This window comes from Pantherophis guttatus, chromosome 3, assembly GCF_059756535.1.
Source record: "Pantherophis guttatus breed Tessera chromosome 3, ASM5975653v1, whole genome shotgun sequence".
NCBI lineage: Eukaryota > Metazoa > Chordata > Lepidosauria > Squamata > Colubridae > Pantherophis > Pantherophis guttatus.
In genome coordinates, this window is record NC_142065.1 from 24,813,292 (window position 1) to 24,839,672 (window position 26,381).

The window sequence follows — 26,381 nt, forward strand, 5'->3', positions numbered from 1 at the left end:
AGATCCAGCCATAGCGGTATTTTATAATCCCATTTGAGTCGATGCTTCTTCCAAACTCTCATCAAAGAGTCTCTAAGTATATGACTTTTAAATACTTTATCAACTTTGTCATCATAAAATAAGTAAGCATGCCATCCAAATTCAAGATCAAAACTTTCTGCATTCAATATTCCAGCCTTTTTACTTCCAAACCAATCACTTGTTAAAGTTAAAGCTGCTGCATCATAATATAGCTGTAGGTTTGGAAGTTTAAGACCTCCTCTTTCTGGAACATCTTGCATAATTTTCAATTTCACTCTCGGCTTCTTCTCGTTCCAGACGAACTTATTCACTCCAGATTGCCAAACTTTCAATTGTTTATCACTTTTAAGCACCGGAATCATTTGAAACAAAAAAAGAAATCTTGGCAAAATATTCATCTTAACTGCTGCTATTCTTCCAAGTAGAGACAGCTGCAGTTTTTTCCAAGTCTCCATATCTTTCTGCACCTCTCGCCACAACACCTCATAGTTATTTTGAAACAATTTCATATTTGATTCTGCAACCTGAACTCCTAGATATTTTACCTTAGGTACAGTCTCAAAACCTGCCCTCCTTTCAAGCTCATGTTTACGATCTTGTGTCATGTTTTTAACTATCATTTTAGTCTTTTTTGGATTCAATCTAAAACCTGAAACTTTACCATAGTCTTGTATAATGTCCTTCATCAAGATTATTGATTCCATTGGTTGTGATAGGGTAACAACCAGATCATCTGCAAATGCCTTTATTCTGTAATCCTCTTGCCTAATCTTTATACCTTTCAAGATATTAGAGTCCCGTATTGTATTTAGCAAGACTTCTAGTGTTAAAATAAATAAAAGTGGGGACAACGGACATCCCTGTCTTGTTCCTTTTTCAATTTTAAACTCTGTTGTCAGACTTCCATTAATGATGATCTGTGCCTTTTGCTCTTGATAAATTGCCGAAATCGCCTGTATAAATTGATCCCCAAAGTCCATCTTTTTCAAAGTCTTTAATAGAAAATTCCAATCCACTCTATCAAAGGCCTTCTCTGCATCCAAAAAGACCAGCACTGCAGGGATCTGTTTATTCTTCTCAAGATATTCCAATAAATCTATTACTTGCCTTACATTGTCCTTCATATATCTGCCCTCGATAAATCCCGCTTGATCATCATGAATCACCTTTTGAATTACTGGCATCAACCTGTTGGCTAGTACTTTCGCAAAAATTTTATAATCTGTATTCAAAAGAGATATTGGTCTATAGTTCTCTGGTTTTTTAGGACCGATTTGTTCTTTTGGTATCAAAGATATGTAAGCTGTTGTCCATGATGGGGGTATTTTACCCCCTTGCTGAATATTGCAAAATAAATCTCTAAGTTGTTCCACCATTTCAGCTTGCAAAGTTTTGTAATACACTGCAGTCAAGCCATCCGTGCCAGGAGCTTTGGCTGTTTTTAACTGTTTAATTGCTACTATTATCTCCTCCTCTGTTATAGGATAATTCATTCTTTCCTTTTGTTGATCAGTAATTTTTGTAACTCTTTTATCGTTTAAATATTTTTCTATAAGTCCATTCTGCACCTCCTCTTTAGCATATAATTTAGTATAATAGTCCACAAAAGCTTCTTTAATTAATTTTTGTTGAAAGATTTCTTTCCCTCCAATATCAATACTATCAATAGTCCGTATACTTTGTTTTTTCCTCAATGTGTAAGCCAACCATCTGCCCGGTTTATTAGCGTTACAAAATGTATTATGCTTTGCATATTGTAAATTTGTTGCAACTTGTTCCGCCATAAGCATTTGAAATTGGTCTTTCAAAAGTTTTATAGCACTACGTATTCTTTCATCTGTTGGATTTTTAATAAATAACTGTTCTTTATTCTTTATTTCTATTTCCAGTTCAGATCTTTTCTTTTGTCGGAACAGTCTATGTTTAGAGTTCATGTAGATAAGTACCCCTCTCATATAAGCTTTACTTGCATCCCACACAATTTCAATTGGGGTACCTTTATTCAAATTTATTTCAAAAAATTCTTTCAAATGCTTTTTAAGTTCTGTTGTATTTTTTTCATATCTAAACAAATTCTCATTTAATCTCCAAGAACGTCTCTCAACCTTGTCCATCTCAATTTCTATCCATACTGGGCTATGGTCAGTCAAAGTTCTTGGAAAAATCTTTGTTCTTTTTGTCTTAACAAGTAAATCATCTGTCAACAAAATAAAGTCAATCCTAGAGAAGGATCTGTGTCTGTCAGAAAAAAAAGTATAGTCCAATTCTTTTGGATTATGTATTCTCCAAACATCTTTTAGTTCCATATCTTCTTTCATGTCAAAAAAGGTCTGTGGTAATCTGATTCTAGACTTTGCCAAACTCTTTTTATCTAATCTAGAGTCGATTACTCCATTCCAGTCTCCCATAATTAAAATAGATCTGTAATCCCATTACAATATTTTAGTATGTAACATCTTATAGAAATAGTCCTGTTGTTGATTGGGAGCATAAATCCCAATCAGAAGAATTTGGCCATTTGCTGTAGACAATTCAATTGCTACAAACCTACCATCTTCATCTGTTTCTATAACTTTAGCTGTTAACTTTTTATTTACATAAATTACCACACCATTCTTTTTTTGCGAAGTTGAAGATATAAAATGTGTTCCTAGTTTGGAGTTTATCAAATATTTTTGATCTTGAGTTGTAATATGCGTTTCTTGTAAACAAATTATATCATTATTAAATTGTTTCAAATATGTAAATAATTTCTTCCTTTTCTGTGCTGAATTCAACCCATTAACATTCCAGGATAAACACTTAAACATCATCAGCCTCTTTCTGGAGCAAAGAGCAAAATAATTGAAGATCATCCGAAAGCTTCGATCTCGCTCCTCCCATAGCTCCAGTCTCTTGTGCAGTACTCTTATCTGCCTCCTTGTCTTGTCTTTCCTGTTGTTGTTGTTGCTTTTGTTTAAGTAACTTAGCTTGAGCTCAAGTTATACGTTGATCCTTAACTTCAATCATCCGAACCGGGTCCAAGATTGGAGAAGATTCCAGCAAGGGCTCATCCAGAAAACCTCCTTCTGCACCTTGCACTTCTTCTAATTCCTGCTTAGACTGTTCTTGCAGTTCTCGTTGAGGTTGCTTCTCTTCACTCTCTTTAATCTCCAAAACTGTAGATGTACGTGGAGATGGTGTTCTTTCCTTAAGAATAGTAGTATAGAAGTGCTGTGCCTTCTCCACGGTATTCAAACGGTATCTTTCTCCCTTGTATCTGAAAATTATGCCAACTGGTGCGTCCCACCGGAAAGGTATCTGTAAATTTTGCAATTCCTTAACAAGAAAGCCAAATTCTTTTCTAGCTTTCAGCATTTTAGGAGGCAATTCTTTATAAATTCCAATTCGTGAGCCCCCCACTTGTACAGAAGTGTAAAAGGATTTTTGCAGGATATCGTTTCTTATTTCTCTATCTGTAAAATATATGACCACATCTCTAGGTAATTGTCTTTGTCTGGCCACCCAAGAGTTCACTCTGTAAATTTTGTCTATTTTGTGAAAAACCACATCTGGATTAACTTGTAAAATCTTAGCCAGGGCCTCAGAACAAACTTGTCTCAAATCCTGTCTTTCCTCCTCTCGAATTCCTCGAAGCCGTATAGCAAACTCCATTGCCCTGAATTGTATCATGACAATCTCGTTTTCAACTCTTTGCATTTTATTGTCCACATCAGCAATTTTATAATCATTGTCTTTCATCTTAACATTAACTTCTGATTTAAATTCTTCAACTTTAAAATCAACTAAAATCTTTAAAATCAATAAATTCTGCCAGGCCAGATGCCACTTCTGATATATTTTTGGTCACCTTGTTTTGATTCTGTTTCACCATATCTTTAACTTCATTAATTTCCTGCATAAACTCCTGTTGAGATTTTTGAAATTTGTCATCCAAAGTTCTAGAAATAAATTCTTTTAAATCTCCCACATCAATTTCTTTTTTCTGAGTCTGTAGCTGTTGAGCAGGGGGAAGCTGCGTTTCATGTTTGTGTGTGGGGGATCCCCCCCCCCCTGTTGCCTTCCCTTCCTGCTTCTTTGAAGCCATCCTGCCACGTGATCTAGTTTTTCTAAAGAGGGAAGTTCCTTTTCCTTTCCCTCCTGCACAAAGACTTCTAAAAAAGTCCCCCAGATTTGATCAAATAAAGATTGAAGTAAAGCAAAGTCAAGTATTAAAAAGGGAGAAATTTTCCACTTGTTTCTCTTATTACAAGCAAGGCAACTTTGTAGCAACTTGGAAACTTTGTAACAAAACAAGATAACTTCACCAATCCACACTCGCTGGCTCGTTAACTCTAGGGCTGAGCGCCATGTTTTTTCAAAGCACTTTCACTCATTCGCATTTTTCTCAGTTTAAAAAGTCAACAAAGCGCTAATACTTGCGTTTCCAAGTTTCAGGATTCAGGTAATTTCGCTGTTTATTAAAGCTGGTTCTTTTCGCTTTGAGTTTCCTGCAGCCGGCTTGTTCTGCGAAAGCAGAATCGTCCCACGTCGCCCGAAGTTTCAGCAGGTTGGGAGGGAGCCACGCCTGTTCTCTCCCCCAGAAACTTCCCTGGGGGGTTGCAGGGGCTCGACCTGTGCCCTGCGATCTCTTCTTCCTCAATCCTACGGATTTGGAAGTTTTCGAGCCGCTTCTTCGTCTCGAAGCGGCTCTACGGGCGGCGGGGCTGGCGGAGCTTCAAAAGGCGCCGCCGTCGCCGAAGACAGGGAAACCGGAAGTCCTGAACACAGGTAGTTCTTGATGTATGACCATTCATTCAATGACCATTCAAAGTTATTGTGGCACTGAATGAAGGGACTTGCAACATGTCCCCAAAGTTACCATCCTTGCAGCATTCTCATGTACATAAAATTTAGGTGATTGGCAGCCTGTCCATACATAAGATCACAGGGGCACTTCAATTCTCACCTATCTTCTTCCTATCTCTGCCCTTTTGGATGTCCTGCACGCCACCACATATCTCCGTGCCTTCTGCTACTATCCCCAGTTAACCTATGCCATCTTCCCACTATTGGCAACCAGGCACTGAGAAAGAATACATCCCTGGGAGGTATGTGAAGAGCATGGCAGAGCAACAGAACCTCATCTGCCAAAGGGACCTTGCTAGACTCGCCTGGGTAGGAAAGCATGGGATGGATGAGATGTGTCATTCTACAATGCCAGGCAAGGCGAGAGAGCCAGCAAAGTGCCCCAGGCAAAGGTGGAGGGTGTGTAGGAAGTGCTGTTTGGGGTAGCAGCAGAACTGGAGAAAATGGAAGGATGCAGGCTCCCTGGAGGTACAGTGAGCACTCTGCAGCTCTGTTGGAAGTGCTTCTAAAAATCTGTGGGCTTTAGCAACGGATGGAGACAAGCCCAGCATTGACAGAACCTACCCACATGCCCTCTGCTCAGTCTTAACCTATCCTTCCTCCTGCAAAGCCTCACAAACGTCCAGCAGCTTCCAGTGTGAGCAGAAGAGCACGCACTGGGAGTGAGTGCCCTGGAGAACCATTCTGCAGGCTTCAGCACATTAGAAGCTGTTCAGTCTGTCTTGGCTACAGCATCATCTCTGCTCCTTTAGATATGTCCATTTTGACTGCATTTTATTGTTCAGAATAAAGTAGAAAACAATACTTTAATCAAGGAACCACCAAGGAGGAAATTATACATCCCTACCAAATTGTCAGGGCAAGCTACTGCATGTAAATAAGCAGCAAAACCCACTCTTACTTGCACTGATGATGTTACCAAGTTGGGTATTAAAACATCTGCAATCAAATCAGCCAAGCTCAGAGAGTACCAGGAACTCCATAGTTCAACCCTGGGCTACATAACATTCTCTTCTATTGGATTTACCTTTCACTAAGAATTCAAGCTTATACAGACAATGAAGGGTAATCAATTTTCTAATTTTTATTCAGTTGCTTAATCATTCTCAGTAAGGTAGCACTTCAGTCCCACAATGCACAAACTTTTATACATGATCCATACCGCAGATTTTTTTTTTTTTTTGGTCTTGAATCTCCCACAGGCTTCAGGTGAAAGCCCATCTAATCAAATTCAGTCAAACAATGTCTTTGAACTACAATACATTTAACCAGTGTTTCATTATCCCAATAACTCAGAACACAGTCCAAGAAACCAAATCTCTGTTGCTGCCAGCTGCCAACCAGGGTTTTTTTTTCTTTCAATCCATTCCCATGAACTGGAAAGCTAAATGAAACACCACAGAAAGGGCTACCTATAGTCAACATGTGTTTGAACAAAAAGGGATAATCATCAGTGAGGTTGATATACTTGGGAAGTTGTTCTGAAACATCCTTAATCTGTACTCCTGACAGATGGCATACTTCCTGGGCCATTGGATTCAGTTTATGCACATTTGTTTTGCTTCCCCATTGTAGACACAACTATCTTATTTTTGTTGCCTTGCAGCGTGTAGCTGCAATTTCTCTGCTCAAACACTCTCCTGTCCTCTCTTCCCTCTATTTAATACAAGCTCTTTTTCTTCCTTAGGGACTGTTTCTTCTGAAAGGACCTCAGATTTTTCTGAATCCCAGCACTGTAGAATATATTCTACATTCCTTGTTTCTAGTTGCCACTGTTGTGCACTGTACTTGTTTCTTTATTTGATTCTGTTCCTTATGGAAAGCTAATTTCTCTCTTGGTTGCAGGGCTTTTTTTGTTTGCTCTGATAAATCATTTCCCATTTTTTAAAGAAGCTGAAGCGTGGCCACTTACTGCTTTAATCCTTTGACTTTTTCTTCAAGGACTACTACAAGCTTACACATGCTGCATATATTTGCCAAATTGTTTTTATGCTGGAACATGCCATAAACATTGCAAAGGAGAACTGTCAGGTCTCTTCTTTAAGGCACTATCCCTGGTGGGACTTTTTATTTATTGTACTTCCCTTCCTTAAGGGCTGCCAGATTATCTGAATGCCCATAACAGCCTAGAGGGGAAATTAGAAAGGGACTTCCATACAGAGTCATGGTCTTTCTTTTCTAAGCAATAGGCACCAAACTTGCTTGTTTTGACAAAATTTAGGTTTCATAAGAGTAGCCAGTATAACATCTTGAAGGCTAACATATTTGTGTTATATAAAACTGTATATCAGTCTTCCTCAACCCACAGTTCCCTAAACTAGAACTTCTGGGAGTTATAGACCAATATGTCTAGACAACACCAGACTAAGGGATTGGTGGGGGGGGGTGATTCACTGGAGAAAACTGAAAAGGAGATTAATATGTGGACTGGAAAAACACATCTCAGGGAAATGTATGAAAAATGGAGTAAATGTAAATATTCTGGAAAACCTATGCTGGAAAATAAGAGGTTGTCAGAAAATAATAAATGCATCTTAGGTGCTACTTGTGTGACATGCTTTAATTTTCTCAGTGGAATTGTAGCAAACAAAAGAAAAATTAACTTAATCTGAGCAAAAGCTTACCACATTTGTTTTCTGAAACACAATTGAATTGTCAGAGAGCCATACTGGAAGATATACACTTACGAGGACAATGCAGGGAGTGCTTTTTTCTATGCATTGGGTAAGCCAAATCAAGGTGCAGAGATTTTTTTAAAATTACATCTTTTTTTCAGTCTAAACTTGTGCAAGATCTGCTGTGTTGGTCTAACCCACCACCATCCATCCCCAATATGTGTTTCTTCAGAAATTTGGTATTGGATAGGAACTGGAAATAATGCTTGTATGGCAACTATAGGCTAACAACAAAACCTAATATGAAAGCACCATCATAAGAGATAATGGCTGCATTTTAAAGTATTTGACTATGTACAATTCAGAAAACAACTTCCACTGGCAGTTTTCCTGATTCTTCCCAAAATGTCTATTTAGCTGTTAGAATACAGTTTTGAATTTTTTCCCCAGGTATATCTTTGGAAACTACAACAAAACAAAGTGCTGTTGTACAAGATATTAATAAGATGAATGATAATGTAATCAAATAATTTTAAAAATCACAAAAAGTATTTTATACACATACAGAGACACATTCACCTAGGCATATATGTATGTACATATATAGAAGCATGCATACATACATACATATATATATATATATATATCTTTATCAGTGAAATATAAATTTGATATAAAATGGTTTGTCATGAATGCGACTGTTTGAGGGCTCCTGGATTGGAGCTGAAAGGCAAAAGGGATGCAGTAGGCTCCCTCCCACATGCTGGGGTAGACCAGGTGTTTCAATAGAAAAACACTTAATCTCTCCCCTGGCTCAAATTGATGAAGGGAGGAGAACTTGTGGCTCAGAGGTTAATACAACTGCCTAACATGCAGGCAGCCCAAGTTTGAATCCAAATAAGGGTATGGCTAGCTGATGAGAGCTAAATAGCTTGAAATAGTCTCCCTTTATTTCTTTATCAGCTAAATGTAAATATAAATGTGTACACACACACATACATATATATGTATATGTATATAAGCATATATATTCAATATTATATATACTAAAATAAACTAATCTCCATGCTTCTTATCTGATTCTGTTGGTCCTACAGAAAATATTGTCTTGTGCCATCTAGTGACTAAATAAAATATTGCAAATGAATTGTTTTGCTGCTTTTTGTAGTCATTAAGATCTTAATCTAAGGCTACAGCAGCAATCTTCCTTCCGTGTTCCTTCCATCTTCTCTTAGTTTCAATATATACCTGCTCTGTTTTGTATTCTATCCTGTCCAAAATAAGTCCTGTCCAAAATACCTCTACACAAAATAAATACATCGCAAACCAAGGGAGATGACAAGCTAAGGTCCTTGGTAGTTTCTAGCTGATCTGGTTAAAAAATGTATAGCCTGCCTCCCAGAAAACATATATTTCAGCCAATTTCACTCATTTGAGAGGACTCAGTAGAACAAATAGGTCAGACTACAGTTTTTCATTTGAATGCTTGAAATTCCTCAATGTAAGACTATTCAGCCAATTATTCTTAAAACTCTTGGCCTGCAATTTTCAAGTAACAAGCCTTGGATGAGGACAATGTCCTTTCTTAATGTCTGCCCAGACAAAACAATAAATTTGGGAAAGAAACAAACATCTCTTCAGTGAACGTGGCAGTTTATTAAGAGCAAATTATTCCTGATCGGATTAAGAAGTGAAGCCTGTATTGGTGCTTCCTAATAGAACTTGTTCAACAGAAATCTTCAAGAGGAACTTGTATCTGCATGAAATTCAACATTGCTTGCTAAATACTGACAATACAGTCTTTGGGAAGAAGAGTCAGTCCTATTATTGCTAGATACTACTGGGAAGAAATGCAGACACTACCTGCTTTTTCTGAAATTCATCCTTGGAATTCGTTGTTTTTTTTTAAAAAAAACTCATTTTTAGCTTTTTTAAAAAATATGTCTTAAATGCATGGTGAAGAATACACAAGGAAAAATGAATTTTTAAATGAATTTTTGTTTATTTTTCTCTTTATTAGTACTGGTATTGTTTTATCAGTTGTTTTCATAGATTACTATAAAGGAGCCAGATGATCTGTAGTGTAATTTCCATATCATTTTATCTATATTTTTGATATGTTGAAGATAAATAAAATGTAAGACAAAGCTTGGAATCTCTGTTTTAGAAGCTTTAAAATTAGTTGTACAGAAACAATATAATTGGTATTAGGACTTTTTCAATACAACAGCAATTCCCATTCTCCAAACTTTTCTAATAATCTTCAAATAGATGATGTCCATCTTCTCTCTCAGCTCCTCAAAATGCCACTAGCATTCTCTCCAATGGACTAATGAGGGGACCCAAAAACTAGCATTCAGCCAGGGGTGAAATCCAACCGGTTCAGACCGGTTCGGGTGAACCGCTAGGGATTATTGGCATTGGTTCACCAAACCGGTAGTAATCACCCCTCGTTGGCCCCACCCACCCACACCCGGTCGGTCGCCACTCACCTCTTCCGGCTGCTTGATATTCCACAGAATTCAATGTTAAATGAGAGAAAGAGAGAAATGCATTCAGAACGGAGCTGCTGCAGCCAGTCCCTTTAAGATAGTCCCCAGGAAGAAAGGGGCCGGGAGGGACCTATAAAGGGAGCAGCAGCTCCATTCTGAATGGAGAAAGAAAAGTTAGCATTCTCTCTGCCACAGAATTCAATGTTAATTGCAGCAGAGAGAATGCTAACTTTTCTCCCTCCATTCAGAACGGAGCTGCTGCAGCCTGTCCCTTTAAGGTAGTCCACAGGAAGGAGGGGGACGGGGGGAGCACCTGGAATGGAGCTGTTTTCATGAAAGGCAGGAAAACGGGGAAGGGGATTTCCTGCCTGTCATCCATTCCTCAGCACAGACCGAGCACAATCTCAGCACAGATGTAGGGAAGGATGGTAGGCAGGAATATTCCCCTCCCCATTTTCCTGCCATTCGCGACAAGGAGTGGCTGGGAGGGGAGAGGCCAATGAGGAGCCCCTCAATGTGAGTGATGTCAAGTTGGCCACACCCACCTAGTCATATGACCTCCCCCCCCCAACAAGCCACACGCACAGAACCGGTAGGGGAAATTTTTTAATTTCACCACTGCATTCAACCTGTAGTAGGGGGCAGTATGATACCTTGAAACCTTAACCTATATGACAAGGGATTGGGATGTAGGATGAGATAGGAGTTGCTGACAACGGGATGTGGCCTTCCAGTGGCATCAGCATTTCTGCTGCAAAGCTGTACTTTTATGACTAACACAGGCAACGAAAATTAATTTCCTAACGTTTGTGTTCATTTTCACTCAAGGCTGTTTGTGAAATGCTGTTTGAAAAGTTAGAATTAAAGTTTTGATCCTTTGCAAACAACATGATCCTCTCATTCAAAAAGCAAATATATAACCAGCATATTTATATGAAAAATGAAAAGGTTAATTTATGTGTATAGATGCCACTTAGAAAGAACTACTGTATAGAGAGACAATGTAATATATCATGGAGTGTTACTATGAGATAACCTTTATGCACGCTCAGTCTGCTGTCCAAGAACCAACTGATTAATGGACGAATAGATGATTTAAAGTCCTTCCTGCCCTCCCATCCCACAAACTGCATAGACTTCCAAAAAAAAAAAAGGATTCTCTCTGTCTCATCATATTGGCAAACCATTTGGCAAAAAAATCCAATTTTAATTCAATGGTATTTCCAAGTAAAGATACACTGTGTCCACTTTTAATTTGCTTTGTTGTTGGAATTATAATTTCTCTATTTAAGGTACAGTATGTGTAAAGGTACCTTCTGATAAATATAAAAGTAAAGGAATAAGAACTACCTTAGAAATTCCTTCTTTGGATACATTCTTCTTTGTCCATTTTTGCATTTTCTACATTGATTTTCATTTGTTCCTTCTGAGCCGTATGAATTATTTTCATATTTAATTGTGTTTCTTAATTCAGTTTGTGTACTTTCATTTCATTGCAGTAATGATGTATTTATATGTTGATATTGGCAGGAGGAGCTGACTGGACATTATAGGAGCACAGATTTAATACCCAGTTTTGCTATAATCCAAATTCATCATCTTCAGTATTTAATTACTGCAAGTCCATCATGCATGCTTAAAGAAAATATGCACATTACACTAAATTATTATTGACAAATGTATAAAATCAGACTTCTCCTACTGTGGAACCTAATGCATAGAATCATAGGTCTGGAAAGGACCTCAGCGATCTTCTAGTCCAACCACCTGCTCAAAAACAAGAGCCTTACACCATCCTAGTCAAATGGTTGTCCAGTCTATATTTGAAAACTTCCAATGATGGATCACACACAACTCCAGGAGGCAAACTATTCCATTGATCAACTGCTCTTACTGCCAGAAAATTTCTCCTTATTTGTCTCTGCTTGACAAGCTTCCATTACTACTTGTTCTGCTCTCTAGTGACCTAGAGAATAAGTCAATCCCATCTTCTTTGTGACAGCCCCTCAAGTAGTTGAAGGTAGCTATCATGTCCCTTGATTCTTCTCTTTGATAGGCTCCTCAACCGTTCGTCATACAATTTAGCATCCAGATCCTTTATCATCATTGTTGTTCTCCTTTGCACACTTTTCAACTTCTTTTTTGTATTGTGATGTCCAGAACTATATGCAGTGTGGTCTCAACAGCACAGTGTAAAGCGGTACTGTCATTCCTGTTGTCTTGCTATCCTTCTGTTGATGCATCCTAGGACTACATTGGTCTTTTTGGCAGTTGCAGCACATTGCTGGATCATACTTAAGGGATAGTCTACTAGGATACCTAGATCCCTCTTATAGTTACTACTGTTGAACCAACTATTCTATACCTATACATTTGGTTTTTTTCTACCTAAATGTAGGACCTTACATTTCTCACCACTGAACTGCATCTTGTTGGATTGGGCCCAATGCTTGAGTCTGTCAAGCATTTTATGCAGTTCTAAAGAAATGTTGAAACTGGTATATTCTATAAAGGTAAAGTAAATGTAAAGGTTCCCCTCATAAATATGTGTTAGTCATTCCCGACTCTAGGGGGCAGTGCTCATCTCCCTTTCAAAGCCGAAGAGCCAGCGCTGTCCAAAGACATCTCCGTGGTTATGTGGCTGGCATGATTAAACATCAAAGGTGTACAAAACGCTGTTACCTTCCCATTAAAGGTGGTCCCTATTTTTCTACTTGCATTTTTTACGTGCTTTTGAACTGCTAGGTTGGCAGAAGCTGGGACACGTAACAGGAGCTCACCCCGTTATGCGGCACTAGGGATTTGAACCGCTGAACTGCCAACCTTTCGATTGACAAGCTCAGCGTCTTATCAACTGAGCCACTGCGTCCCTATATATTCTATAGATAAGTATAAATGAATAGGATTGCACCTATGGTGTTAGCAGATGGTTAAATGCTATTACTTCATGTATATGCGCTTAAGCAAATATTTTGCTGTACATTTTATTCTATTGTCTCATCTTTACATTTATGACAAATGCATTAGTGTGTGTGCATGGCAACTTCTTTTAATTATAGGTCATATTTTATTTGTTTATTATTTTGTTTTTGATGGTGAAAATATTGTGTATAAATCTAATAGATTAACAAATGTCACCTTATAGTTTTTATTTTATATTGTGTTATATATTATACAGCAATGTCTTTGAATATTAGTAGCTCGAGTTGGCAGTTATATTGTTGGTTTGAGCTCTGAGCTTGGTGATTTGGTTGCAGACGTTTCGTCGCCATTTGAGGAGACATCTGCAGTGCGCTTTGGATTGGTCTGATTTTGGGTTATGTGATTGGCTGGCTATAGTTGCTGAGTCATAGTCCTTGGTTTTAAGTCAGATCAGGACTCAGAAAGGTATTTAAAGGCCAGTGCTCCCCCAGATAAGCAGAATCCAAAGCGCACTGAAGATGTCTCCTTGAATGGGGACGAAACGTTTGCAACCAAATACCAAGCTCGGAGCTCAAACCAACAACACTATATTAATCTATATTGTGATTTTGCTCATTTTCTAGTCTTCAATCTAAATCTTTAGTCTATCTGAACTTCTTCACCACCTGTGTAAAATGAGAACTTCAGCAGTAGCACAACATGTAGGTCTAATCTTGACTTATTAAGATGATAATGTGGATTTAATGGAGGTATTCTGTCTTTCTTTTTACTAGGGCTCCCTCCCAAACTACAGACTGAGTAGTAGGTTTTTTTTTTATTTAGAATATAATGATATTACATTTTGTAATATTTTGACCACAACATTCATAACTCAGTCTGTATATGCTGTCACAAATGCCTACTCATTTTACAATTTGAGACTTTCGTTTTGTTAAAACCTGGAATTGGATCTGAAGTGCTCAGCAGTGAAATAAAGAAAGGTGGGGCTCTAAAGAGAAATAGATTACATGCTTGAAAGAGAAACAGGCTACAGGTGGTCCTCGATTTACAACCATTTGTTTAACAACTGTTTGAAGTTACAGTAGCACTGAAAAAGGTGACTTACAAGTACAAGTACAATTTATTTTTACAGTCTTAGACCAGAACAAATAAAAGCACTCAGTATATATACACTTAAGAATTCTAGTATAAAATAATAAATAACAACTAAAATCTATAATAAAATCCAGTGTCAATTATACATGGTCTAACTATACGATAGTCGCAGTCTATCTGCAGAGATTCTGTGCAGCAGCACTGGGGATTCGTCGCAAATATGTGTCTTCTCTACCATAGCAATGTATATAATAATTGTGGCTAACCCTTTGCACTGCTTAGTCATTTCCCTTTTAGCATAGAACCCACAACAGGCCACACAGTTTAGGGACTTACAACCAGTCTTCATACTTGCAGCTGTTGCAGCATCTCCACGGTTACATGATCCAAATCTGGGCATGTATTTAGGATAATGCAGAATCCCAGGATCATATGATCGCTATTTGTAACCTTCCCAATTGGCTCCAGCAAACAAAGGCAGTGGAGAAAACCAGATTCACTTAACATCCGGATGGCTCACTTAACAACTCGGTGATTTGTTTAGGAACCATGGCAAAAAGGGTCATAAAATTGAGTTGACTCACTTAACAATCATCTTGCTTAGCAATGGAAATTATGGTCCCTGTTGCAGTCATAGGTCAAAGACTTCTTGTATTGGCAAAATTAGTAGAAATAGTACAAATTACAAGAAAGGTTACAGAAGGGTGGTCATACATCCAATTTACAGAAGACATTTCTTTCATAGGGGGGCATATTCCGTTAGAAGGATTGCCCAATTAAATCTAGTTTAAAGAGAAAAATAACTTGAATTCTGAAAAAGGAGGAGAGATCCTGACAAATATTATAAGCTATGACCATATTGGCTAGAAGAAAATAGGAGTTGTAGTTTAATACCTAAGTAATAGCTAAAGCTGGGCTCTTTTATGACTGGAATATAAATTGCTAACGGTTTCTAGCAATCACTAGGAGTGCATACTTTGCATATGAATTTTGATATTCAGAAGTAATATGACGTATTAACTTACATTTTCTTTCTATATATTTCATAAGACATTTGTTTTCTCTAAACCCATTTCCAATTCACTAGAGAAGCAAACTAACTTCATTGCTTTTTTGACACAATGCCAACCAGCCTATTTACTTTGCAAGCTTGTTACCAACCAGAGGATATGTTATTCTTTCCATGCACTTTTATAATTTTCACCAACCTTGGCTGGAATTTTTATGTATGTGCTCATACAATGTAAACATTGTGTGAAATGGAACTTCCCTTGTGACAAATTTTTAATGACATTATTGGTTGATTGATTATGTTCCATCAGATTGTTGTTGACTCTTAGCAGCTTCATAGATTTGCCTCATGAAGGTCATCTACCTTGTTTCTTGTAGTCTTCGTCTTCTTTTTGTTCTATCTTTTCGACCACTAGAACCTTCTCCAGAAAGCTGGGTCTTTGTATAATGTGATCATTTGAGCTTGGTCATTTGTGTCTCAAGTGAGAACTTTGGGTTGAAGTATATTTGGGAGGAGTAAACAATTAAAAAATATAATCCCATTGAAAAGCATGAGCACTTCTACACACCTTTCAGTACATCTTTTCCTCCTTTTAGAAATATATTTTGAAGGTACTTGTATAATACAGATAGTCTTTGGTTAGTGACTTTTCAGAGCAATGATACTGATGAAAAGCAACTTTCCTTGCATTTATGATCTTCACAAATCTGTAAAGCAAAGGAAAGCTGATACAAAATCATAAGCACAGTCTCCGTTTCACTTAGTGACCACTTAAAACTTAGAATAACGGAGTGGGAAGAGATCTGGAGGTCTTCTAGTCCAATCTTCTGCTCGAACAGGAGACCTATGCCATTCTGGACAGATGAATGTCCCATCTCTTCTTAAAAACCTCTTGTGATATAGCACCCACAACATCTGGAGCTTCACTTAACCAAGTTGCCAGTCCCAATTGTGGTCACTAAACAAGGACTATATCTAGATAAAGTACAACATAGATTTTCTATCTTCAGATTATTATGATTTAAAATCTATTTGTTGGAGTATTCTTTTAAACATTAAAAAAAGTATTTCACTATCCCTTTGTGGGCCATTTTTTTAAAAAAGCTTATTGTACAAGTAATTTGATTATAAAATCCTATATCATCAAGAATGTATCCAATTTAAAATTTTATTGCTTCATTTTGTCCTGCTCCAATAGCATATGGAACAGTCACTTCAATTCACTGATTTCATTTCTTCTTTCTATATATTCACAACTGAAACGAGACCTTTATGAGGTATTAATTAAAAAGGTTTCCATTTATCCATGAACTATTCAATAAGGGTTGCGAGGAGGAGGAGAAATAGGATAATAAGTATATAATTGCTTTATTCAAAAGTATTGATGAAATAAATGTTATACATATAACAGTTCCTGAAATAATACCTTACCTTTAAAATAATTTTAGGAGAATTTATATTAGTATTATCTAACCATTGCAAGTAACACCTATCATCCAACATGGACATTCCAATTAAATACAGATAATTCTTAGCTTAAGACAGCAATTGGGACTGGAATTGCCATTGCTAAGTGAAGTGATCATAAATGACCACATTGCTTAGTGTTGGCAATCCTGGCTAGTCCCAGTTGATGTAACCTACGTGTAGTGCGATGTGGATTAGGGTTGCCCACAGGGGAATGCTGGGAAGGGCTGGCACAGATTACGCAGGACTTAAGAGCTGGCACAGTTACGCAGGGAGGGCTAGCTCATGCTGTGTGCAAATCATGGGAGGCTGGGGAGAGGACCAACACAAGCCATGCATGAGTCACTTACCAAAGTAACTTCCCTGCCAGCTTCCCCACTGACTTTGTTTATGGGAAGGTGGCTGGGAAAGTTACAAATGGTTATCACATGACCACAACTCCCTGCAATACTGTAATAGTGAGCTGGGCACTTAAACACCCAGATTGTAGTCACATGTTTTTCAATACTACCAGAATAACACTAATATAACATAATAACAATAATAACATAATAACATAGAACGACTGTGGCAAAAAAGTAAAGATAGTATCAGTAGTAATAGGCACCTTGGGAGTACACAACTGGAGTACCACTTGAACATCATAGGTATTGCTGAAATCACCATCGGTCAATTGCAAAAGTCAGCTTTTATTCGGAACAGCTTACATCCTGCAACAATATCTTTAACATCAACAAACAACATCTCCTATCCCAGATCCTTGGGAAGCACTCGACAGGTGGATAAAAATGCCAAGTCCAGTCTGAACATCTGGTGGATTGTTAGCCAGATGTTCAGTCTGCATAATAATAATAATGCAGCCATTTTTACAATCTGTGATGGAAAATATTTGATTTGACCATGTAATAAAAAAGTATTGGCTAGATCCTGCCCCTGACATATTTGCTGATGATTTGAAAAAGATACTGTGTGCCATTTAGATTTTCAGCTTCATATCCCATGTTTTATGTTCTGGATCCAATCTGATGCTTTGCTATATATTTATTTTACAAAGATCCAGAAGTTCCTGTCAAAATCAGGCACAATCTTGCATTTGTGTGTTGTTATCACATATTATTTACAGTTTCCTAAAGAAACTGATTTTTTTTTCTCAACAACTCTCCTTAAACATAGATTTTCTTCTGTAACCACTGCAACCACCAATATGAAATACCCAATATATTTGTTCAAAGTTGTCTACGAAGGGTGCTTTCCACAGGGAAGCCTTGAAGAAGATCAATCAGTGTAGGGGAAAAAAAATTCAGGGGGAAAAAAAGTAGGTCCCTCATCTCTTGCCTTGGGTTCAGATGCTCTTTCTCTTTTGATATATTCTCAGGGGAGATTTACTCCTTAGTTAACCATAATGGACTGAATTAGCTTCCTCGGCTTGTAAAACACCCTACATCATAAAGCAAGCACAGCGCCCCAGTTTACACCATCCACTTGACTCAGTGAGGCTGGTTAGTTTTGGGGTTCATAGACACAAAGAAAAATTTGACTTTTCTGGCAATGGGAGAAATTGGTGTGGTGTGTTGTGGGGAGGAGGAGGAGGAAGAGACGGGGCAGAAAGAAATGTCGTCTTTGGCTAAAGTTTGAGGGCCGGAGTGTTTTTTGTTTTTGCATGCGGGGTGAAGTTTACCCGCCCAGCCATGCCTGAGGTAAGAGGGAAAGGGGCTGATCGCGACAGATTTCCTCGGCCTTTGGACAAATGCCGCCGGCGAGGGAACAGGTTTCCACCCCCTCTGAGCCGCCTGGGGATTGCGTCAAGATTGGAGAGGAGGATCCTCCTAGAAATAAATTAACCAAAAAAAAAAGCCGTCCCACACTCTCCCCGCTCCTCCCTCCCGCTCTGTTTTGAAATGGGATCTGGCCGCTGCCTTTGATCGGGACATAATCGTCTCCTCCCGTGCTTGGATCCGCACCGGCGGGAGCAATAGGAGAAGCGCGTCGCTCCTCGCCCGGGCGCGGATGAGCCTGGCTGGCATTTTGCGTTTCAATCGCGCCGCGTGAGACAACCGGCAGAGCCCCAGGAGGGTTTTTTTTTGGGGGGGGGGGACTAAAGCCGAAAGGGAAGAACGGACCGGGGCTGAAGGACTCGAGCAAGCCAAGAGAGCCGTGGCGGGGAGGGAGCAAGCAAGGGGGCGAAAGTAGCAGGAGAGGAGAGATGCGATCCCGGGGCGTCCTCCAGGGCTCGGCGACGGCTGCAGCCACGGCAGCGGCGCGAAAGGCGAAGCGCTGCTGAAAGGCAGGGCGGAGGGCCATGGAGTCGTTCCCAGGTGAGTGGGAGGACCGGGGGTGGGGAACAGCTGGACTCCGTCCGGGAGCCTCTTCTCCCCGCGGCGGCTGAACCCGAAGGCTTGGCGGGCCCGGCTGACCCCCGCGCGTGGGGCGATGTGAGTGGCCCACCCGGGCGAGGAGAGGAAGGTTTCCATTTGGTCGAGAGAGGCGGCTCGCCGGAGAATTTCAAAGTCCAACTTCGCGGGTGGGTGTTTTTTTTGGGGGGGGGGCGGGGAGCAAGACACCGAAGCTGGGTGGGTGGGTGAAGCCGGCGGGGAGCCGGTGCCTCGGCGCTGCCCTCCGCAGGCTCAGCGAGTCGGCCATGTGCGCCCCCCTCCCAGAACAACCCGCTGCTTCATTTGCCTTTCTGGCTTTTCTACTTCTGGCAGCACTTTTTGTCCGATGGACACGTGTATGTCTGCTTTTTTTTTTTTTTTAATTACTTGAGGACTGGCGGCTTGGTGAGAGGTAATGAATCGTGGATTGAATATACTTCGATATAATATGTATGGATTGGCGTCTCGGTGCTAATAGGCTCATTCACAGATGTAGGTTCCCCGACAGCTACTCAAGAAGTATCCCTCCTCCCCCATCCACCCCACCCCCAAGACAAGTGTTGAGTCTCCATCTAGGGCGCTTCGCTAGCCTCAAAGCAAGTGGTTTCATGTATTTTCTTTTGCAAATAGCATTTCTTTGACGTAGGACCGTTCTTGGGGAATGAATGGTCCTACAAAATGAAACAACTAACGTGCAATTGTGTTCACTATCCCTAAAGACCGTTAATTCATTGGCATCATAGGAACAGTCTGTTCTCCCCCCCCACCCCCAAATCTCCAATCTTACAACTTCAGCTTTGGTGAGTAACCCCCATTTTCTAAGAAGCGAAAGAAACTGAATAGACGTCTCTTTATATATAAGAATACTGTGTAGCCTTTTGTTAGACTAGCTTGAACACAAGAGTGGAAAATTGTGTTTTTTAGGCTGAACAAAAATACTTAAGATGCACCCTTAAGATGCAGTAAGAATTACCCAAATGTCTTTTTAAAAGTTTGATATTTATGTTTGAAATAGCATCCTGTCTTAAGGGACTAGATAGTCCTGTCAATTTAGGACTATCTAGTCCCTTAAGATACAGTGATCCTATAGGCACAGCTGTTAGGCATCCTGGATTATCTTGGAAGCTTCAAATCTGTTAATTGTTTGGGGGCTTATTCTTAGCAGGAAAATTACTTGGTGTAACTTCTGAAAGCTCTATTGAAAAAAACTTCTTGTTTGTTACTTCTGAAGTCTTTGGACTAAGAATCAGAAAAAGGGTGAAGCTGTCTAGAAGGACTAGCTTTTCCTGCTCTATAATAATGTAGTTTACTTGTAAAGTCAATTGTAGTCATTCCATACAGGTACTTGGAAGCATCTCCCATTTGTTTTAGTGAAAAGTTTGTTATCAAATTTTTATAGTCACCCATCTCATCAAAAGCAGTTACTTTAAGATAGAGATACATAAGATTTCAATGTTCCTTATCTGTTACTTTAATTCAATGTAAGTAGAGAACATGCTTGAGTAAATGCTAAATGATGTATGTAGGAGAATATTTATAAGGAAAGTGTATGTTTTTGTGTATAAGAGCAATTGTAGGAAGTCTGACTATGTTGCCATTGTTTGTAGGCTTCAGTGGGAGAAATCATTTGAAACCACTTGTTACATAATTTTTTGTTTAAAAAAGTGCCTGGAAGGGTTTCTTATTTTTTGATGAAAAGTTAGACATGTGAACAAAAGGTATAATTTTCCAAATAGCTCAACTATGTAAATTAGTTCTATTAGAGGAACTTCTAGCTGTCATAGTCATGATTTCAGCTTTAATTCTCTTTCATAATTTAGTATTAGACTTTTCTAGAAGGGCAAAAAAAAAAAACTTTTGTAGTCTCTCTCTCTCTCTCTCTCTCCCTCCCTCCCTCCCTCTGTGTGTGTGTGTGTTTGTATGTGTGTAAACTGTAGAAATATTATTTATAATACATATATTATGTTCCAACAGGAATATTGTATGAAACAGGTAATGAATGACATTTTACATTAGTGAGATAGAAAGGAAGCAGTCTTGGTAGGAAATGTTGACCTCAGTGACAATCTAGTACCCCCTAAAATTACAATTGGTTTTATGGAGTTTTAGTATACTCTGAAAATCTCAAATTCAAAATGGTCTATACCAGAGCAAAATTATGAAAATGAAGAGAATGGAAAGAGAAATACTTGTGCACAAATAATATATACATCTCAAATAAAAGGGAGGATTGATGATATAATTATCGTACCTGTTTTATTGGGTAATTCCTAAAGAGTGAAATCATGAGGATTTTTTTAATGATAGGAAATATAAAATGCATTATGCAATTTCATCCACTTAAAAACTCATTGGCATAATTTATCAATTATATTGTATCACTGGCAGGTGCAAGCTACTGCTAGTACTATGTATTTCCAAATTTACTATTGCCGTCAGTGTTACTTGCCATTTTATTTCTGTATTTCAGCTACTGATTTAATTAACATTTCTCTTCCATTCCAATTATAAATACATTTACTTGAAATCAGCCCTCTAGAATTACACAACACTTGCTTTCAGTTAAGTTCATAGAATTGCAGATCCTGGTGTTTTGCTATTTTTTAGCTTTGTATATTATTATAATTTTTGCAATTGATTTTTAAAATAAAAGGGGAATTCAAGGGAGAACTTAAGTTTTATGTTCTTTTCTAATGAAAAAAACCCACTAAGCATCCACATGGTATTTCATGGATATGATATTTCTTAATGTTTGAATTTGTATTTATATAACTACTCTGATTAATGGATGAATGTTCCATAATGTTCTATTATATTCCTTTTTTACTTTGTGGCTCTGAAAAAAAAAACTATTTCAGTAGATCTTTCAGCCCAGTCTTTATTTTGCTATAATTCACTTTTTGACAGTAGCCCAAATAATGATTTATTTTACTCATACATTCAACTTACCTACCTAGGCTTTATTCCTGCTATCCAGTTCACTTTGCCAAATGATCAGTATCAGTCTTAAATTACAAGACTATGTCACATCATCTACTTTCTCAAGAGATGAACATAAACCTCCTAAAATAAAGGCTCTTAGGAAATGTCTACATGTTGCAGCAGTTCAGAAACTGTTCCAAATTTTTATGTACTCACAAAATCAGTTGGTTTAGAGAGTAGGTTGACTTATGTCAGTTTGGAAGAAATCTGGATCTTACCCTTTGTAGTATTGAACCTTTATCTTGCTTGTAAAATGGTAATTTCCCAATTTACTGGAGCTCTTGCCTCACTAAAGATTCTGGTTACTGGGCTTAGGACAATAATTACTTTCATTTTTCCCCTTCCAATTTCTAATGTCTGTCTCTCAATGTTGTTAGGATGTATTTTCCCATATCAAGTCATTGCAGCATTGTGCAACCCTTATTAGAGCTAATAGGAAAAAAGCATGCTTACAAAAAATGCAAGCATGCTATGATTTCACAATTATAGTTTACCAGAGACTTTTAAACGCAAGAAGAATGTTAACTCTCCAGCTTCCCATAACAATTGCCCAGATATATTTTGCAAAGGATCAGAAAAATATACACAATATAGGGTGCTAAGTATTTGTGATCATAAAATTCTGGACTTGAAAGGAGGCTATTGAAATCCTGACACCCAATCCACTGTTCTTTCTAAGAATCCAAATTTAAACATGTACCACATATGGTTGCTTATCTTCTGCTTGAAAATGTTCAGTAAAGGGGAGCCCATCATCATCTTGGGAGAATGGTTCCACTATCAAACTGCTCTTATTGTTAACAAGATTCTTTTATTCTGTAACTTAAATTTACACTTAAATTTAAATTTAAATTCTATGTCTGCCCCATATGATATTATGATATTACACCCGGGGTGAAATCCAGCAGGTTCTGACAGGTTCTGGAGAACCGGCAGTGGAAATTTTGAGCAGTTTGGAGAACCGGTGGCGGACATTTTGAGTAGTTCGGAGAAACGGCAAATACCACCTCTGGCTGGCCCCAGAGTGGGATGGGAATGGAGATTTTGCAATATCCTTCCTCTGCCACACCCACCAAGCCACATCACACCCAAGCCACACCCACAGAACCAGTAGTAAAAAAATTTGGATTTCACCACTGGTCTGCCCTATCATCACCTATGCAATATCTTTACAGGTAGTTGAAAAAACAGGTAGCTATGATTTCTCTTGTCTTTCTTCCTTTTTAAAGTTGTGCATTTCCAGTTATTTGTCTATGAACGTTGTTCCACTTAGTTTCACATTCCACAATCATCCTTCTTGCCTTTCTCTAAACTGTCATCTTTGTCTGAAACCTTTTTTAAAGTATGGTGCTCAAAACTAGTCTCGAGATAGGGTCTATCCAATATGCAGTTCAGTTGAACAGTTATTCTCCTTGATTTGGAAATGATATTTCTATTCGTGCCTCCAATTGCATCTGCTGCTGATTCAGTTTTCAATTAATTACTATTAATTAATCATGAGTAGTATTCTCCAGGCAGATGTTCCCCATTATATATTGGTTCATTGGCTTCTATTTTACAGAGAAAGTTATTTCTAGCCATCTCTCTAGTCTCTTAGAGTGTTTTTATTTTTGCTTTATAAGCTAATAGTTAGATCACTCAGTTTTATCTCATCTGCAAATTTAATAAACATTTCTTCTATTCATCTAAGTTATTTATAAACTTCTTGAGGAGCACAGAGCCCAGGAGTGAACTTTGTGGCACCTCATTCAATGTCTGCATTGAATGTGTTGAAGCAATATTGAGGATCAGTAATTTCAGAGTATGGTTTTCAAGCCAGGTATCTATTATGTTGTTAATTTGTTAACAACTAGCCTCCTAAACATACTATGATGGAGAGAGTAGGTTTTCTTGACACAATCATTTAGGACTTAAATGCCCAAGTTCTCAAGGTTACCTATAGTTTTTAATCTTGGATGTGATCATCAGGGTCATCTAAAAGTTGCTACCAAATTGTAGCACTTAACTATGACAGTGTAGAGCAGAGGTCTTCAAACTTGGCAGCTTTAAGACTTGTGGACTTCAACTCCCAGAATTGAAGTTGGAGAATTGGCTGGAGAATTCTGGGAGTTGAAGTCCACAAGTCTTAAAGCTGCCAAGTTTGAGGACCCCTGGTGTAGAGAATAAAGAAGATGGGGATAACCATAGACTGTTACCTAGGCAAAATGTCCTGTCTCCATGAACACACAGAGAGGTGATTGCAAACTCCGCTGAGAAGTTTATGGAGCAAATGAACAAGCAGCAAAGGAAATGTGAATGCAAACATACGGATGCACACATTTATTTTGGGGGAACTAAATTCCCCAAAGTCCAACAAGCTTGGCTTGAAACAGTTTCAAATCCAAAACAGCAAGCATAGCAGTGGTCAAGCAAAATCCAAGGAAGGGTCCAAATATTGTAGAAGGATTGTCAGCCAATCCTGGTCCAAGTCAAAATCACAAGATTTCAAGTCCAGAATCAAGGCATATTGAGTCTGAGTAGATGGTGGTTGTTGCCAATGGAGAGACCTGACCTCACTGCTCTTCTTAAATAGAAGCAATCCTGATATGTGTTGCTCATTTGGAAGAGCATGACCCTTCCACTAGAAAGAAGCTGAACAAATCAGATCTATATGAGAGGTATGCCAGGAAGAAACATTTGCTATACAGAAAACAAAACAAAAGGAAAAGACTAAAGTTTGCCCATGAACGTCCTAGATAAAGATCAAGACTTTGGGGGAAAATGTGCTCCAGATGGATGAGGCAAAGGTAGAGTTATTTGGCCACAGCACCAGAACCAAATACAGCATTTCATCGGAAGAGCCTGATACCAACTGTAAAACATAGTGGTGGAAATGTTATATTTTAGGATTGCATTGCTGCATCAGGGCCTGAGCAACTCATCGTCATGAATTGCTATGATGATGAATTTTCTATGAACTTTTCATTATACCATTATACTGAAGATAACATGAGACCATGTCAGAAAATTGAAATTCAACCAAAAGTGGACATTGCAACATTACATTGACCCTAACTATTCCAGTAAATCCACCAAGGAATGGATGAAGAAAAGAAATGGAAAGTGCTGGAATGTCCAAATCAAAGTCCAGATGTATATCCTATTGAGATGCTTTGGGGTAATCTGAATACATGCCCCTCAAACATTGCATAGCTGAAGAAATTTTTCAGGGAGAAGGGAGGAAAAATTCCTTCCAGCCTAATTTGAGATTGTTTCTTGCAAAGGGGGCAGACAATATCAGATGGCAGAGCCAAGGTGTCCTTACTTTTTTCGCAGAAGGAAATGCCATATTTTGTTGAATAAAATTATTGCAAAGTCAACTTTTCATAATTTTTATGTTTAATGCCTTTACTTTTATTCTTTATATATGGTTTGGATGAAGATAAAATATATAGTATGTCCCAGTGTTTGAAAAAAGAAAACTGTATTTCTGTCTACTTTTGGCATGTCATGCAGAATTTGATACAAATCAGTTATATTCATGGTGGATGCTGTTGAAAGCCTCTGAGAAACCAAGGAGCATCAAAACGGATGTATCATTTCATCACAGCTGTGTTATCAGTAAGAACAACTAGTGCTATTTCCATCCTGAACACCAACTGAAATGGGACAAGATAATCTTCCCTCCAGAATCACATACAGATATGTTTCTCGATTTAATATTAGCTAGCTGAACAGCATTTGTTACTGGCTAAAGTTTTTAGTTCTTAATCTTCATTGTTTGCTCATATTTCTGTCTCCCCTTGAATGGGCAGTAGGTTCAAACTCATTATGTTTTCAAAACAAAAAATGAAATTATATTCCATTATATCATCTCACTTTTGAGATCATTTTCCTTTGACCAACTTTTTCATTCATCTTCCATTTCTGTTGCATTTTAAATTATTTTGTAATCTTACTGAGACAGCTCATTCTTTTGATAGAGTCACATAGAGCAAGGATTCCCAGCCCCCGTTCCATGGACCAACACTGATCTGTGGCATGCCAGCAACCAGTCCGCATAAACAAGCAAAGCCCCATCTGCGGGATGCAGGCAGCCCATCCGGTCTGTGGAAAAACCTTTCTCCACAGAACTGGTCCTTGGTACCCAAAGGTTGGGGACCTCTGATGTAGACCTTAAACACAGGCCATCTCAAAGGCACAACTTTAATCATCTGGGAGAGATCTGGAACTAACAATCAAGTTGCCAGACTTTCACATGACTCAGGGATGTTTTAGACAATTTACATCATTTTTGTGGAAGTACTTAAGTATATATTTAGATGTTCATTGGAACATCACATTTCCATATTCAGTAGGGAAGATGTAAATTTAATAAAATAAATTCATGCATCAGACAGATGTGATAAAATTTCCTATTAACAAGCAATATTATTGCAGAAAATATATGTTAATTATCCCTTTTTCTTGAAGGTTTACTAGTTGAATGATTATTTTAGGAATACAGATATGTTTCTCAGTTTAATATTAGCTAGTTGAACAGCATTTGTTACTGCTAAAGTTTTAAGTTCTTAAT

General features: G+C 38.3%; 1 protein-coding gene across 17 annotated transcripts in view; it reads left to right on the top strand.

The window, feature by feature from the left end:
- Positions 1-26,381, top strand: part of SULF2 (sulfatase 2) — a 293,351-nt gene that overhangs the window by 157,665 nt on the left and 109,305 nt on the right. The window contains exon 1 of one of the 17 annotated variants that reach the window (XM_034413832.3): positions 17,999-18,787. The exons of 14 other annotated variants lie outside the window; for them this stretch is intronic. In XM_034413832.3, the coding sequence (XP_034269723.2) occupies positions 18,772-18,787 (16 nt within the window). In that variant the 5' untranslated portion in view covers positions 17,999-18,771. Of the gene's footprint in view, positions 1-17,998; positions 18,788-18,826; positions 18,994-19,400; positions 19,645-26,381 lie in introns of those variants that run through there. 2 more of the 17 variants (XM_087889137.1, XM_087889134.1) reach the window with 2 other exon arrangements.